Source organism: Fukomys damarensis, unplaced genomic scaffold, assembly GCF_012274545.1.
Source record: "Fukomys damarensis isolate Sample0158 unplaced genomic scaffold, DMR_v1.0_HiC HiC_scaffold_31, whole genome shotgun sequence".
Lineage (NCBI taxonomy): Eukaryota > Metazoa > Chordata > Mammalia > Rodentia > Bathyergidae > Fukomys > Fukomys damarensis.
In genome coordinates, this window is record NW_022900943.1 from 11,407,578 (window position 1) to 11,422,013 (window position 14,436).

At 38.3% G+C, this 14,436-nt stretch overlaps 1 protein-coding gene across 2 annotated transcripts in view; it reads right to left on the bottom strand.

Moving 5' to 3' along the window:
- Positions 1–14,436, bottom strand: part of Kdm4c (lysine demethylase 4C) — a 194,823-nt gene that overhangs the window by 146,402 nt on the left and 33,985 nt on the right. For both annotated transcript variants that reach the window (XM_033757651.1, XM_033757652.1), the window contains exons 2-5: positions 11,455–11,648; positions 8,170–8,405; positions 5,649–5,968; positions 3,721–3,829 (exon numbers count right to left, since the gene is read on the bottom strand). In XM_033757651.1, the coding sequence (XP_033613542.1) occupies positions 3,721–3,829; positions 5,649–5,968; positions 8,170–8,405; positions 11,455–11,648 (859 nt within the window). The remainder of the gene's footprint in view (positions 1–3,720; positions 3,830–5,648; positions 5,969–8,169; positions 8,406–11,454; positions 11,649–14,436) is intronic.

The window sequence follows — 14,436 nt, forward strand, 5'->3', positions numbered from 1 at the left end:
GGGTTTGGCATGAAAGTAAAGAAAATCCCAACTCGGTCAGAATACAAAACTGAAATGGAATGCCATTAAATACAAACCTTGTTCACATTTCTATAGATATTTAAAACAGGGTATTTTTCAATACACATAAACATATAGAGACTATTTCCTATCAAAGTTTTCTATGATATAGCAAAGTAACTGAGTTTTCCTTAATGGTTGATTTCAAGGCTTAATGATCAACCGAGCCAGGGCTACCCTGCTTTGGGAGCACAAGGAGAATGAAGAGGTTACAGTGAGGAGTTCCCTGTCAAGGACGTGGAGGGGAGGCAAAGCAGAGGAGGGAGAAAAGGGGAGAGAGACACGTCAACAACAAGGCAGAATGGAAGTGATGAGCGGTATGAGAGGGCCAACAACACACAGAGTACTATATGGGCAGTAGAAATAGATGATGAGAGGTGAGAAGGGTTTAAAATGGTTCCAAGAGGGAAAAGGTTATCCTAGGTAAAGCAGTAAGTTGGGCAAATACAAGGGGCAAAAAATGATAGGCAATATGCAGAATGGAAGCAAAAAAAGGTGTCAGAATGGACAGAAAGGAGGATTCATGTAGGACAGTGGAGGAAAATAAAGCTGGAGAGAGAAGTTGGTACTGTATTATGAATGGCCTCCAAGCTGCACTAAAGAAGTGCGACCTTAACCTACATGAGGGCCTTGGAGCAGGCATCCTCATCAAAAAAAAAAAAAAAAAAATTACCAATGAATGGCCTCCAAGCTGCACTAAAGAAGTGCGACCTTAACCTACATGAGGGCCTTGGAGCAGGCATCCTCATCAAAAAAAAAAAAAAAAAATTACCACAGATTTCTGAGCTGGTCCCCACCCACCACCCCTGTGGTTTTTCCCTTCACTTTCAGTGCCTTCTGAGTCCAGAGAAAGTGTTGATCTCAGAGCCAGGCCATACGCTCTTTCCCGGTGGTCACCTACCTGGAGTAAGGAAATGCCAACGACATCAGCACAAAATGACAGACGAACAGGCACAACACCACCTAACACCACCTAACACCACCTAACGCCACCTAACGCCAAGGACGAGAAGCATGCCACTGTCGGGCAGCTTCACTTTCAAGTCTGTTTGAACTCAACACTTTGATACTTAGTTTAACAGACAATAAAATAAAATACAATTTAAATGTATGCTTCAGGACTACCCTGCCCAGCTACATAAACTTATGAAAAATACGACTGGAAAACATTTCAGTTAAAAACAAAAACAGAACCTGGCATGGTGCATGCCTCAAGTCCCAGCACTTGGGAGGGTAACCAGGAGTTTGAGGCCAGCCAGGGTTCCATAACAACTTCAAGGATAGCCTGAACCACATAACAAGACTGTCTCAAAAAAATAAATAAATAAATAAAGCAGAGACAACTAGTATTTTTAAATTTTTAAATTTATCCTCTCTTCCATTGAAACTCCAACCCTGCGTTTTGCTGCTCAACGTAAAAAAATCACTTGATAATCAAAAAATTCTTGATAATATTCTAACTATGGGATTGGTCATTAATTAAATTTATCTCTACAGTTTCAGGCCATTTGGATATCAAAGAGCTACTCCGTGTCCTAACAACGCAGAGGTCCCAGAGACGTTCTGCCAGGTAACTCTCCCTTCTGAAGCCTTTCTGTTGGTTGGTTAAGAAAGATTCCAGCTCATTCACCAACAGGGAGGGGACACTGACTGTAGTGTAAAGGTATGAATCCTCAGAGGCAGAGACTGTAGCGTCCCCATATATGGAGGCTGCACAAGGCCCTGAGTAAGGGTAGAAAAACACCTAAAAGCACCTGGATTGGAAGTTGTGCACTTCGAGCACCTCCACTACTTATCTCCTTCTAACAACGACAGAGTTCCTTCAGTTCCTATTGCACAGGCAACCTGAACACAGAGGCAAAAGAATGAGGTAACATTCAACTGCCCACGATGTAAATAATTTGTTCCAAGCTACAGAATATTCTCCACTGTCGGCTTTAGAAGCTTGTAAAAATCTACAGCCATCAGAAAAAAAAATGCCCTCATTTTTCTATTCAATTCTCAAAAATACTCAAAGGTTGCCAGGGATCCTTAACGTATTACAAGAGAAAGTGAGATGAGATGACTGCAGAAGCTATGATCATCAATGTCTCAGCAAAATATTTAACCTCAAATCTTTGAGACAACTTTATTTCCCCAACCCATTTATAAATTTTGCAAGCTTTACAGACTGAAACCAGAACTGCTCTCTACGGAGAAGCTCTGGGCCAGTTTACTACGGCCCACATCAAAACAAGCTTCCTAGGAAAACAAACACACAGGAGAAAGCAGCTTGCCTATGTCAGTGTGGCCTGCAGCCTGCGAAAAAGCCATGCTGAAGGCAGGCTATGCAGAAGGATAATCAAACCCATGTGTTTTGTACTTAAGTATCAGTTTATACATGTTTGTCTTTTAATTAAAGTGATACTAAGAGGAAAACTGTTCTAAGGGAAATAACATAGGATAAAAACAGAACTCAAGCCAGGCATCATGACACATGTACGTAATCCCAGCTACTTGGGAGGGTAAGGAAGGAGGAGCCTGAGTCTAAAACCAACTTAAGAAACTTAGTGAGACCTTTTCTCAAAAATGAAAAAATTAAAGGATAGCAATATTATTCAGTGGTCAAATGCCTGTGGGTTAAATCCCCAATATTAGGGAAAAAATAAAAACAGAGAGTGAAGGAGGGAAGGCAGGCAGCAGCCAATATGGTAACATAGGGAAATAAAGACTAATATGTTTTATCACTTCTGCTGGAGCCAGAATTTCACCCTGGATGGGTTTTATAAAAAGTATCACCACCCTTATCTGAGCTCTACATTCCTGATCGTTTCTTCTAAGTAAACAGGTAGTACAAAATAAGGAAGGGAATAAAAGGATAAAATCTAGAATGATATCAATATACTCTAGCAAATTTATTTAAATTAAACAAAAAGCTTGAACCCTATTATGTTACATCTACACAAGTGATCATCCAAATTTCCACTGGTGAAGGAGACTACCTAAAGAAGAGCTCGTAAACAAAATCTCTTGAATACATCATTTAGAAATGGAAAAAAATAAGGCCCACAGAATACTGAGCAACATTTGCAAGAAAAAAAAATGGCTGGTCAAAACAATATTCTGACAAAAGAAAGGTGAAAAGAGCAACCAGGTTAAACAAAAAAATAAATGTTACATTTAGGAGTGGTAACTTGTTATAAATGAAACTTCTTTACATCAAGCTACATCAGGGCAATCCAGTTAAAAAGAAAGGACGCTTGACCACACACAAGTATAAGTAGCAGGACAGGGAAGCAATGCACAGAGTTTTTTATCCAGTAAGGTTTGTATGAATTTAAAGGATTCAAGCTTAAATTTAAAAAAAAAAAAAAAAAAGAAGAAGAAGTCTACAGCATACTAACTCCAAGGTGTCTTTCCTACCCCTTGGAAAAGCTTCAAGGAATGTCAGGAAGGACCAATTTTCTGATACCCAACAGTCTTTTAATAATAATATTTTTAGATTGCACAAAAGAAATTCATATCCTTAAAACCCAGATTCCTTTCCCTATAAATTACCATTTATGAGCAACTAATGGTATGTATTTGGCATAGAGTCAGTTTTTCTATTAAGCATTTTCACAACAGTTTGCTACAAGAAACATCTCTGGGAAACGAAGTCTTGAAACATCATAAACTCACCTTCATCACTTGCTGCCTGCTGCTTCACAAGAGTCATAGGGGACCTGGCTGGGGGCTTACTAAGCGGATGGCGCCAGCTCTTAGAGGTTTTGGTCTCTCCCTCTATTACCTGGTTAGGAAACAAAAGATGAACTCACAGAAATAAAAACATGTTTAAGGCCTGGGGATTCAGCTCAGTGGTGCCATGCCTGCCTCGAAAGCACAAGATCCTGAGTTTGATCCCTGGTACCAAAAAAAATATTTAAAAAAAACACTGTGATTTATGTTAACTTAATCATGAAGATATTTTTTGCTTATGAACATCTTAAGCAATTAGCTTTCTTAGAAACTTAAAAAAAAAACAAGAAAGCATTGTGTTAGTAATTTTACAAATAAGTCAGTTAGGTCTCTTCCATTTTAAAGTACTGACTGCAGTACAGGGTGCACTTATCAAATGTGCAATAAGCTAACTAGTTAGCAAGTCTCCAGAAGTCCTCTGAAACTAGTCTCAGTTTAGAACTGGATATATATATAAAACTATTTAAGGCTATGGCAGTCAGTCATCTGTATGCTATTCCCATGTGATTATTTGGTAAATGATTTTGCTTTCTATCCTCACAGAAAAGGAAATCCTGCCAAACTGAGAGTATTTATTTCCTTCCATTCAAAAATGAACCAGTATACTTTCATATATACAAAAGATCAAAGAAGAAATAAAAGATGTTCATTTTTTTAATGGTATATGGCTTTCATCTTAAAATTATGTTACAAATAGTGCTATTTTCAAATTTCTCTTACATACCTTTTCAAATAAACTAGGCCATTTTTTTCATTTTTAATGTGATTCATGACAACTATGTACTGTAGAGCTCAGTGGAACACAGAATTCTATGTAAAATGAAAAATTCTATTGAATCAAATCAGGACATTATATTTTATTTCAGATTTGAAGACCACTAGGAATCAGAGTATTCAAAGTTACTGTCGTTTTATAACCTGCTTTGCTATCAAAAGATACAACAGATCTATGCCAACTTTAAATGACCAGGAACAATGAATGAGGAGGCAGACCTACTCAGCAGTCAGCTAGATTGCTAGCTGTATCAATGAAGGCTCTCCTTACCTACTTTATTATCCTGACTGGGCTCCTGAGGTTTTAAATGCCAACACACAGTCCATCCTAGCTCACCTAATTGAATCCAATCAGGGAACAGGGACCATTTATGCTAAATGCAGGCAATAGGAAGAGACACTATTCAAATGGCCAGCAAAAAACAGCTGGGAAATCTAGAGTGTTCCTGACTTTTCTGAAGCAAAAGGCCTGCTTCTGGGAGTGCGCAGAGCCAGAATGGTCATTCTGGTAGTAGGATGTAGAGTCCAACAGTAAACAGCAAGAGGAAAAAGGGACTGGAACAGCCTTAAAACAGAGTATGTGGAAAACAGAAACCCAGAGTGCTGAGAAGGAGGGCAGTGTCCAGGAGGAGAATTCTTCCCAGCCTGGTTAGTATTGTGGGTGACAGAACCGTCTGTATTAGAGCATAGCGATATGATTATGATTTCATATTGTAGTTTTCCCAAACAACAGTACTAGGAAAACTGGGTAAAGGGTACACTGGATCCCTATGTATTATTTCTTATAAAACCATATTAATCTGTAGTTATCTCCTATTAAAGATGCTAATTTTTAAAAAACATAAAGTGAGAAAAAACTGAACTTGAACATGTGGCCAAAATCTCTATGCTCTGAATTAAAATATGATGAGCCAGAGCTAGACAATGGTTACCTCTCAGTCATTGAAGGAAATGTGACCAAAACCCATAAATGTAAAATGTTACTTACTCCTGCCCTAAAGCAAGATTTCCATGCTTAGCTTGCTGCTTTCAGAAAGAGTTCTCCCCATAAAATAAGTACTATGACATGTTCTACTAAAACAGATATAGCCACGTACACTGGGGACTTTGAAGCCATTTCTCTCTTCACTGAGGACTGCTGAGATTTCCCCAGGTTCGAGGCCACTCCGATGGCTCTCCACATCACTTTCTTCTTCCTCTGTAACCAGGCCATGACTCTCTGCCACTGAGGAGCACGACTCCGGTGACTTTGGCCATGGAAGCTTAGGTGGGTCTGGTTCCTGGACCTTCAAGCAACCAGTGGATAGCACTATGGAGTCATCAACCTTGTGGGGTGTGGATGGTGTAGTTATGCCATAGGCTTTATCACCTTCAGCTTTTATTTCCTCCATAACAGATGTACTTGTACAGCTGTTTCCTGAGGAGTGAAATAAAAGACTATTAATAAATTTTGCATTAGATTCCCACCTAGTTGAATTGTTAAACTATTTCCAGGTGATTTCATTCCTTTTAACTTTCTCAACTTCCACAGACCTAAGTATGAAAGGTCATCAAAGCAGAATGCCACTTTAATAGTTATGAAGGTGAAACCTTGGACATTGGAAGAAATTACCTGCCAGGAAAAGAGGAAATTAAAAGGTTCTGCCAAGTGTGGTGGTACAGGCCCATAATCCCAACACTCAGGAGGTGGAGCCAGCACAAGTTCAAGGCCAGCCTGGGACACACAGTGAGTTCAAAGCCAGCCGGAGCTATGTAGCAAAGACTGTGTCTCAATGAATGAAGTTCTACTGCAGACCAATACCAAAAGGCAGGGAAATTATAATAACTTTCAGAGCAATCACAATTTGAAGTCTATCTAAAAATAAGAACTATATCTTAATATACAATGCTAAGAGCTGCTGCTGATAAATATATATATAGCTGATGGAGACTATATGTAATTGGCACACATAAGATCATACAGAGCCAATAAAAAATTATTTCCTATGTTAATCTGCATTAATACTATGCCATTGACTGAGAACACATACCAAGAAATTACACAGTACTTCTCTTAAAAAATAACGAAACACTTCTCTCACACTGACATATGTATTCAACAGTCTTCTTCAGACACAAACACATTCACACTGAAGCACGCATAAGCATTATTCCTACTCTAAATCTGATGCTGAGGTCAGTCAAGAATTCTACTTACATTTTCTTCTAGGTCTCAAAATGTAGAGGCTCAAAGTGCAAAAAACCAAAGGTAATAAAATTAGGCACCGTCATCTGAAGTCCTGAAGCAATTTATAAAGTGGTGAATTAAACCCAGTGTGTAGAAAGTATGATGAGGATGATAAAGAAATACCCACATTCACTGCATAACTGACTTCTTTGCATTTACTGCAATTTCACTGCATAACTGACTTCTTTGTATTTACTGCAACTCTCTTTCCTACCTTCTTCCAGACCTTGCAATATTCTCTTCACTCTTCACAATGCAATTCAGAGATGAACGACACCATGAAACTGACCTGTGTATATGGATCCTTCCCTGGTAGACCCATCCCCTTCTCCATCAAGCTATTTTTCACACTGGATTGTAATTATGTGTATTTGTCCAGTTCTTCCCTTAGGTCATTGAAAAATGTCCCTGTAAACTCTATTTACAGGTATTTCCAGTGCAAAGGTAAGGACAAGGCTTGAGAAGGAGCCAAGAAGCAGTTTAGTTAGGACTGTGTAAGGATGTTGTCTTTCACTCTAAATACATAGTCGTAAGAAGGGAGCACAAGCAAGGCCTCAGCTCTCTTTTTAAAGGATCACTATGACTGCTGTATGGAGAGCTGGCAGCAGGAATGACCAGTGCGGATACTGGCAAAGCAGGAAGGAAGCACTTTCTGCAACAGTTCAGGCAGGAGATGGGGCACCTCAAGTGCAGGGGGCACAGGAGGGTGGGAGTAGTGCCACTGATGAAAGATTTACAGAACGAGGACTGTAAGAATACGACAGGAATTACCAAGTAGCTCAATCTTTAAAGGACCAAAATTCCAACAGACATTAAGGAGGCAAAGCAATAATGCAGTTTCACAGAAATAGGCTATAAAAGAGGAGAACAGGAAAGTAGCTGAGACATGCAGATGAGCACTGTAGTATAAAGGAACAGCCCAGGGAATATGCATACTATTTCACTAGTCTGATTTTATTTTTGTTGTTCTTTTCAAAAACCTTAATCTTTATTCTTAAAATTAAGTTGAAACCTGAGAATCTGCAAAGAATTACCTATAATTGGTTTTCTCTGCTTCATGTGAATTCAAGAGAAGCTTTCTAAAAATGTATTGTATATTGTAAATTGAGTTGCACTAGAAAAAACTTCATTTTAGAATCTTTTTTATTAAACCAAAGAGTCACTGCTGGCTATTTGTCTCACAATTCCATTACACACAGCAGCAGCATCCCTGCCTTTTAACACCTTCCCTAGGCCTCCTGCAGTTGAGTTGCCCTGAACTTTAGGTACTTAATTAGATAAGCTGGCTGAGTTAGTAAGATAGCTAACTTAGTGAACGCAGATTTAAGGCATCAGATCATCAACCACCTACATACCCGTTACAGGTGAAACACAATCAGAGATGCTCTCACCTGAGAGTGTGGTATCATCCACTAAGTTTGGATGCATCTGTGATGTGCTAGCAGCGGGCTCTCTGGAAGGCGCTTCTGTGGTCCCCAGCTGTGCTGCTTTTTCTGGCTGTCTGCTGACCCTGAGGTCCTTTGTGCCAGGGTCAGAGTTAGGGACCTCCACCCCATCAACTTCAGCTGACACATCTTCATCCTCCTCCGCCTTAGGCCTTTTAGGGTGAGCCCTAGATCCTTGGAAGCTATTAACAACAGAAGTGCTGGTCAGAGCGGAAAGGTTCCAATTGATACCCTCCCCACCCCAAAAAAAGTACAAATGGTATTGTTCATTTGCTCACTACTGAAAGGATTTTAATCACTATGCAAAGTCAGCCTTCACTATTAAATGAAATTGAAATCTTAAAAGTTTTAAGACCAATTTACTATAAATTAAAATTCAAACAGTTGGAAATAACTGATTACACATTAATGTGACAACAAAGTCCATGTTAAAAATCTATAGGAAAATCCTCGGGCAAACAGAGATCACTAAGGTGTACTGTATATTTCCAAAAGTTAGAATAAAGGATTCTGGATGTTTACCATGAAGAAATGGTTATGTGTGAGTGAAGACAGGTATGATTACCCTGATCTGAACATTCTGTCAAAGTATCACACGGTACCCACTAGTATGTTTAATTAGATCTTTTTTGCGTATCAGCTAAAAATAAATTTAAAATAATCATTTTTCAATGAAAGTATGAAAACAAACACCAAAAAAGGGACAATATGGGAAAGCAACTAAATCAATACATAAAATAGTATTTAGTTTCAAAAGGGAAATCAGAAGATCTCTGAAGATGTTATTAAAAATCTGAATAAATTATTTACATTTCAAGGTGAACTAGTAAATAATTATTAGGCATGCATGAAAACAGCTCATATTAAATTCTAAGTCAATAGCTAAAGGAATTAAGACAGGAAAAAGAAGTGTACGTATTTAATTCATAGTCCAACTCATTATTTTGAGTGGACACTAATTTTTCTCTCCTTCACCATTATTTGCCAGCAAGATTCCTAATAGTTCTTTCACACATTTTTTTGTATATGACACATTTCTAATGATTAGGAACAATTACAAATCAACTCAAAGCAAGAGTGTCAATAACACACACACACACACACACACACACACACACTGAGTACACACAAGAAAACACTACAGGCTACAATATAGGAAGCAAAGGGGAGCAGCCAGAAACACCCCATGAAATAGCCGTGGCTGCTAGTGAGGGCAGTAACAGTAGTGGTATCATTATTACCACCATCGCATTTGCTGAGAACGAACAGCAGACAATCTGGAAAATCTCCAGATTATGAGCAGTGTAGTACACGTAATTTAAGGGAACTGACATCTCCCCAAGATTGTGGGGAATCACTTCATTTGTTGGTCTTACCTAAATAAGATATTATTAAAGAGAGATCAGAAATCTTTTTGAGCCACAGCTGAGCATGGACAGTAGGCTCTCTGTCAAGGTGAGCAAAGTCCATTGATTATTTTAACCTACTGACAAGACATTTTCAATCTGCTCAGTATCACAGATTTATGCTCTCTATCAACTGAAAGTGCTCATTGTGATTAATGGGTAGGAAATAGTATACACATCTCATTGCAGCACTGTATTTTCTATACATTAAAGAACAATTCTCCAGACGTTCTCATAGTGTGGCTCCTGAACTGAAAAGTGAATGATGCCTCCTTACAAAGCTGGCTTTCTTGGTAATGTGGATTAACACATTTTTCAAAGGCACTGCCTCCCTAAATTAGTTTGTCTTGAACTCTGTTTGTACATACATAAAGGAAGTCATACAACTTAGATAAAGACACGACGTACACATACACACATGTACACAGATACCACAAGTTAATACTTACCATTACCATATGGGAAGCACTAGGATACTTTTTATTCTATATTAATTCCTAATTTTAAAATGTAGTCCTGACCTAGTAAGTTAATTTGAAAACTAATACTTTGAAAGTCACTGCTGCACACTGTAGGGTGAAACAGCAGGGATCCACTACTGCCTAGTTCTGTGCCTCAGGCATATCTCTTATAAAGTGAGGAAGTTTGACTCCATGTTCTTAAGATTCCTCTGCTCACTACCATTCTAAAATAGCAGAAAATAAACATCAGGAAAAAAAGAAAGTCAGAAAATAAGCGTTAGAAGTATGGGCAAAAATATAAAATCACAGTGTTATTTAGTAAATAGCAAAAAAGTAGAAACAAGCTACAGGTCCAAATACAGGAGACTATTTAAGTACATGTAGGCATTAAAAATTATGTTGTAGAAAATCATTTAATTACATGAAAATCACTCACATGACTGGTCATCAAATTGTTAATAGAGTATGGCCCCAATTTTGAAAAGTTACATCATATTATATAATATGTAATAAATATATAGGTAAAGGATATACATAAAATGTTAAGACTGGTTATCTCTGGATAGTGAGGTTATGGGTGATTTGGGATTCCTTCATTATTCTTTTCCTTATTTTACAAATTTCCTCCAATGCTCAAATATTACTTTTACAATCTGAAAGAAAAACAATGAGGAATATTGAAGAGGAAAATTTAATATAAAAGTGAAAAATATAAGAGCAAAATGGTAGCCTAAGGACCTGAGCAATACAACACACACCCTATGCAGTGGGTTTTAACACAGCAAGATAGAGGCCCACAGAAGAGCTAAGCTTTTGAAATGGCCCTCATCACAAAAATGGAATGGAGACTAAAGCTCACAAAGACAATCATGTTATAGAAGCATGTGTTGCTTATATCCAAAAAAGAATAAAACCAATGGTATAAAATGAAGGCAAATATAAGCATCCAGATGAGAAAAGTAATATCTCAGATGTTTGACAAATGAATAAGCTAATGACTAAAGTCAGAAAGAAAAATGGTAGCAAAATTAAGAAGTTACTGAAGTTGATTAAAATATGGAGCTGAATGGGAAGGACCAATACAACTTTTAATTGCATTAGTGTAAGGAGTCTAAAAGGTTCCATCTTGTTCTATTTGCTATGTATACTGACATCAGGAATATTTACAAATGGAATAAACACCTTTTCCTGCTTGCTAGTACACATCCTAAGAATTAAAAACATTTTGCCTCAATTTTTTCAGTGAGATACTAATCAAAGTTGTGATAAATAAAAATGGAAAAAATGGCCCTTGATAACATCATATTTAATAATCCATTTAATTGAGCAAATGCTGCAAGTAAGATGGGAGTGGGGGTCATTACCTTTTAGATGCTTTTCTTACTTTCCTTCTCCTTTGCAGCCATGCTTTTACTTCAGGGGTGGATTCTGGAGTAGGCTTCGTGTGATCAATGGTGTATATATCCTTTCCTTGTTTCCAAAGCTGATAGCGGTCAGGCTGAAATTTCCTCACAAAGATATCCATTGAAATTTTCACCATGTCTTTTCTGCAAGTGCACTAAAACACAATGGACCAAATTTAACAAACTCTGCAATGAAACATTTCACTGGTTATATAAAGTCACATGGAGTCAGCCCTTGACTATAGCATATGTGAACATTAGGCACTACAAAACAAAGCACAATGTTTTACATTTTCAAACATTCACTGTGTGACAAACAAAGTTTCTCCAAAAGAGTTAAAAAATTATATATCTTTATTTACAAATGGGGAAAATGTGAAAATAATACTTTGTACACTTCACAGGGATTGTGTACCAAGAAAAACTGAAAGGAAAGAGAGTGCATGTGACCACTGCCTGCAAAAGAGGAACACCCACCCCTAAGGAGGACACATCAGTGAGCTAAGGTCTGTGAAGCCAAAGACCTGGTGTTATCACTAAGGTGTGCACTGAGTGTCCCCCAAGTGTCCACTGTTGAAAGGCTTGGCCCCAGCGCGGCCCTGTTGGTAAGTGGTGAAACCTGCATGTGTAAGGCCTAGTAGGGCATGGCCTTAAACTATCGAGGGCATGAAGTTATTTCCTGTGGGACATTTCACAGTTCTCAAAGATCATTGTAAAAGCAAACACAGCCCCACCCATCTTCCTTCTCTCTGCTCCTCTGAGAGATACTTATTCCAGCACGCTCTCTTGCCATGTTCTGATGCCATCCACCACCCTCATAGAAGCCAAGCAAGCATGGGCTGTGCATTTTTAGTCTTTGATCCTCCCAAACTATAAGCTGAATAAACCTTTTCTTGTTCTAAACAGGCTGTCCAGGTATTTCACCATAGTACTTTTGCAGCTGACTAATAGACCTGGCTTGTTTAGTGAATTAAAAAAAAAAATGAAAGTGTGATTAGTATAATTTAACAAATAAGTTGAGATGTTTCCTCTAAGCTGTATTTTATTTAAATTTGTATTTATTAACAAACTCTAATAAGGTAATCAAAAACAAGGAACAAATAATCTTTTCTATATTATATTAAATACAACGCCAAATACCAACCACAACAATAAAAATACCCAGTAAAGAAAAGTAGAGAGTTGTAGTAAGAAGTTCAAAGAAAAGATTATTTTGAACCCAAAGTAACCCTGGTTCTCACAAATACATAGTTAGCAGATGCAGCTAATAAACTGTCTCCTATAAAGACATCATATAGACTTAATTTGGTCTAAGCCAACACTGTGCATCAGTACAGATATCCAAACGGTAGTACATAAAGAGTCTCAGAGATTTAGCTGCTGTAACTTGACAACAGTCCTTTGCACATCTGGTTAAACTAGCCTGGACACAACAAGCTTCTCAATCACTTAGATATAATTATCATCGCCACACAAATTAATTCCAAACTCTAAACAAACTCCACTCTCACACTCCCTTTCCCCTTCATAGAGTTTTAATAACAATGGACAGACTTTGTTAAGCACAGTAGGCATATGAAACAGAACCAACCAACCACCTCAGTGGAAACCAAAAGCCACTCAAGGAAGAGTGTGGAGCATCCTTGTGGTGGTTTGCACATTCATAACCCGCACAAAAGACTGGGATTTAGAGAATGGTACACAAGCAACATACCTAAAATTACATCTTCAGCTGCAAAGAGACATTCCATTACAATTGATGGTGTCGTAATTATTCCACTTCCCTCCAAGAACAGTTAGTATTGCCTAATTCCTGCACCCCCCAAAATTCAACATGTCACTAAGTATGGCTGATTCTTCCTTGGAAATGTGTCCTGCATCAGTTCCTTCCATCCCTCAAGCTAACCCTAGAAAAACAAACACTTCCTGTAGCCTCTCAATGCATCTTTATAGTCATTAATTTCCCTTAAACATGCAGTACTTGTCCATTTTTATGTATATTCACTCAGCTCTGCCTTTAGGAGTAAAAACTAAACTCATATGCCTAGTGATCAAAGACTCCAGATTTAACTTCACTAGTGAAACTTTCAGGTTCCTCCCCAACTCCAAGTCAAGGTGAATACTCCTCTTCAGTGAAAGTCACTAGAGAAAAGGTCACCAAAAAAGCACCATGGCTGCCTACTCACCAGCCTGCTACCCCCCCACACACCAGAAAACAACTCATCTTTTAACAATGAAGGCAGCTAGATATCAGGTTCCTCAGAAGCTGACGGTATTCACCAACATCATTGATTTATATTATTAGTTAAGTGTAGTGACAAGTCTAGGTTATTTTGCAGTAATTATCTTGCTTTAGGAATGTGGAAAATTAGGTTCCGCAAAAAGTTAAAGGTATTCTCCCTTAACATGTAATTGTTCAAATAAAGAAAACGATAAAGCTTGGAATCATCAGCAGAAATTTTATATCCTTACAGTGCTACAAATTGCACTTCATAAGAAAAAGAAAGTAGTGGAAAACAGTGATGCTTCCTCCATAACTGAGCTAGCTGAAGCCAGAGCGTGATTGTGACTGTAGCATCCCAAGGCTGATGGCCTGGTATTTCTGAAAAAAAATGTTTTAGCGGGGAAGAAGAACCCTTTCATCTGATGCTCATCTCATTCACTCAAGATGGTTCGATGAAACCTAACCTTGTGTACAACGGGCGTAGACATTTTGAATAAGCTTCAGGACTCAGTGTGAGCCGGGGCTAGGCAAAGCAAGGTTAGAGAGCAACATGCTCAGAGACTGGCCAAACTGTTTCTAATTATATTAGGCTCATGAAACACAGATCCACCAACCAACCACCTCCGCAGAAGCCAGAGACAGAGAGAGGCCCCCAGGAAAGGTGTGTGCAGGACCTTCCAGCCTGCACACTCGGAGGCTCATAAGAGGCTCAGCCTCCA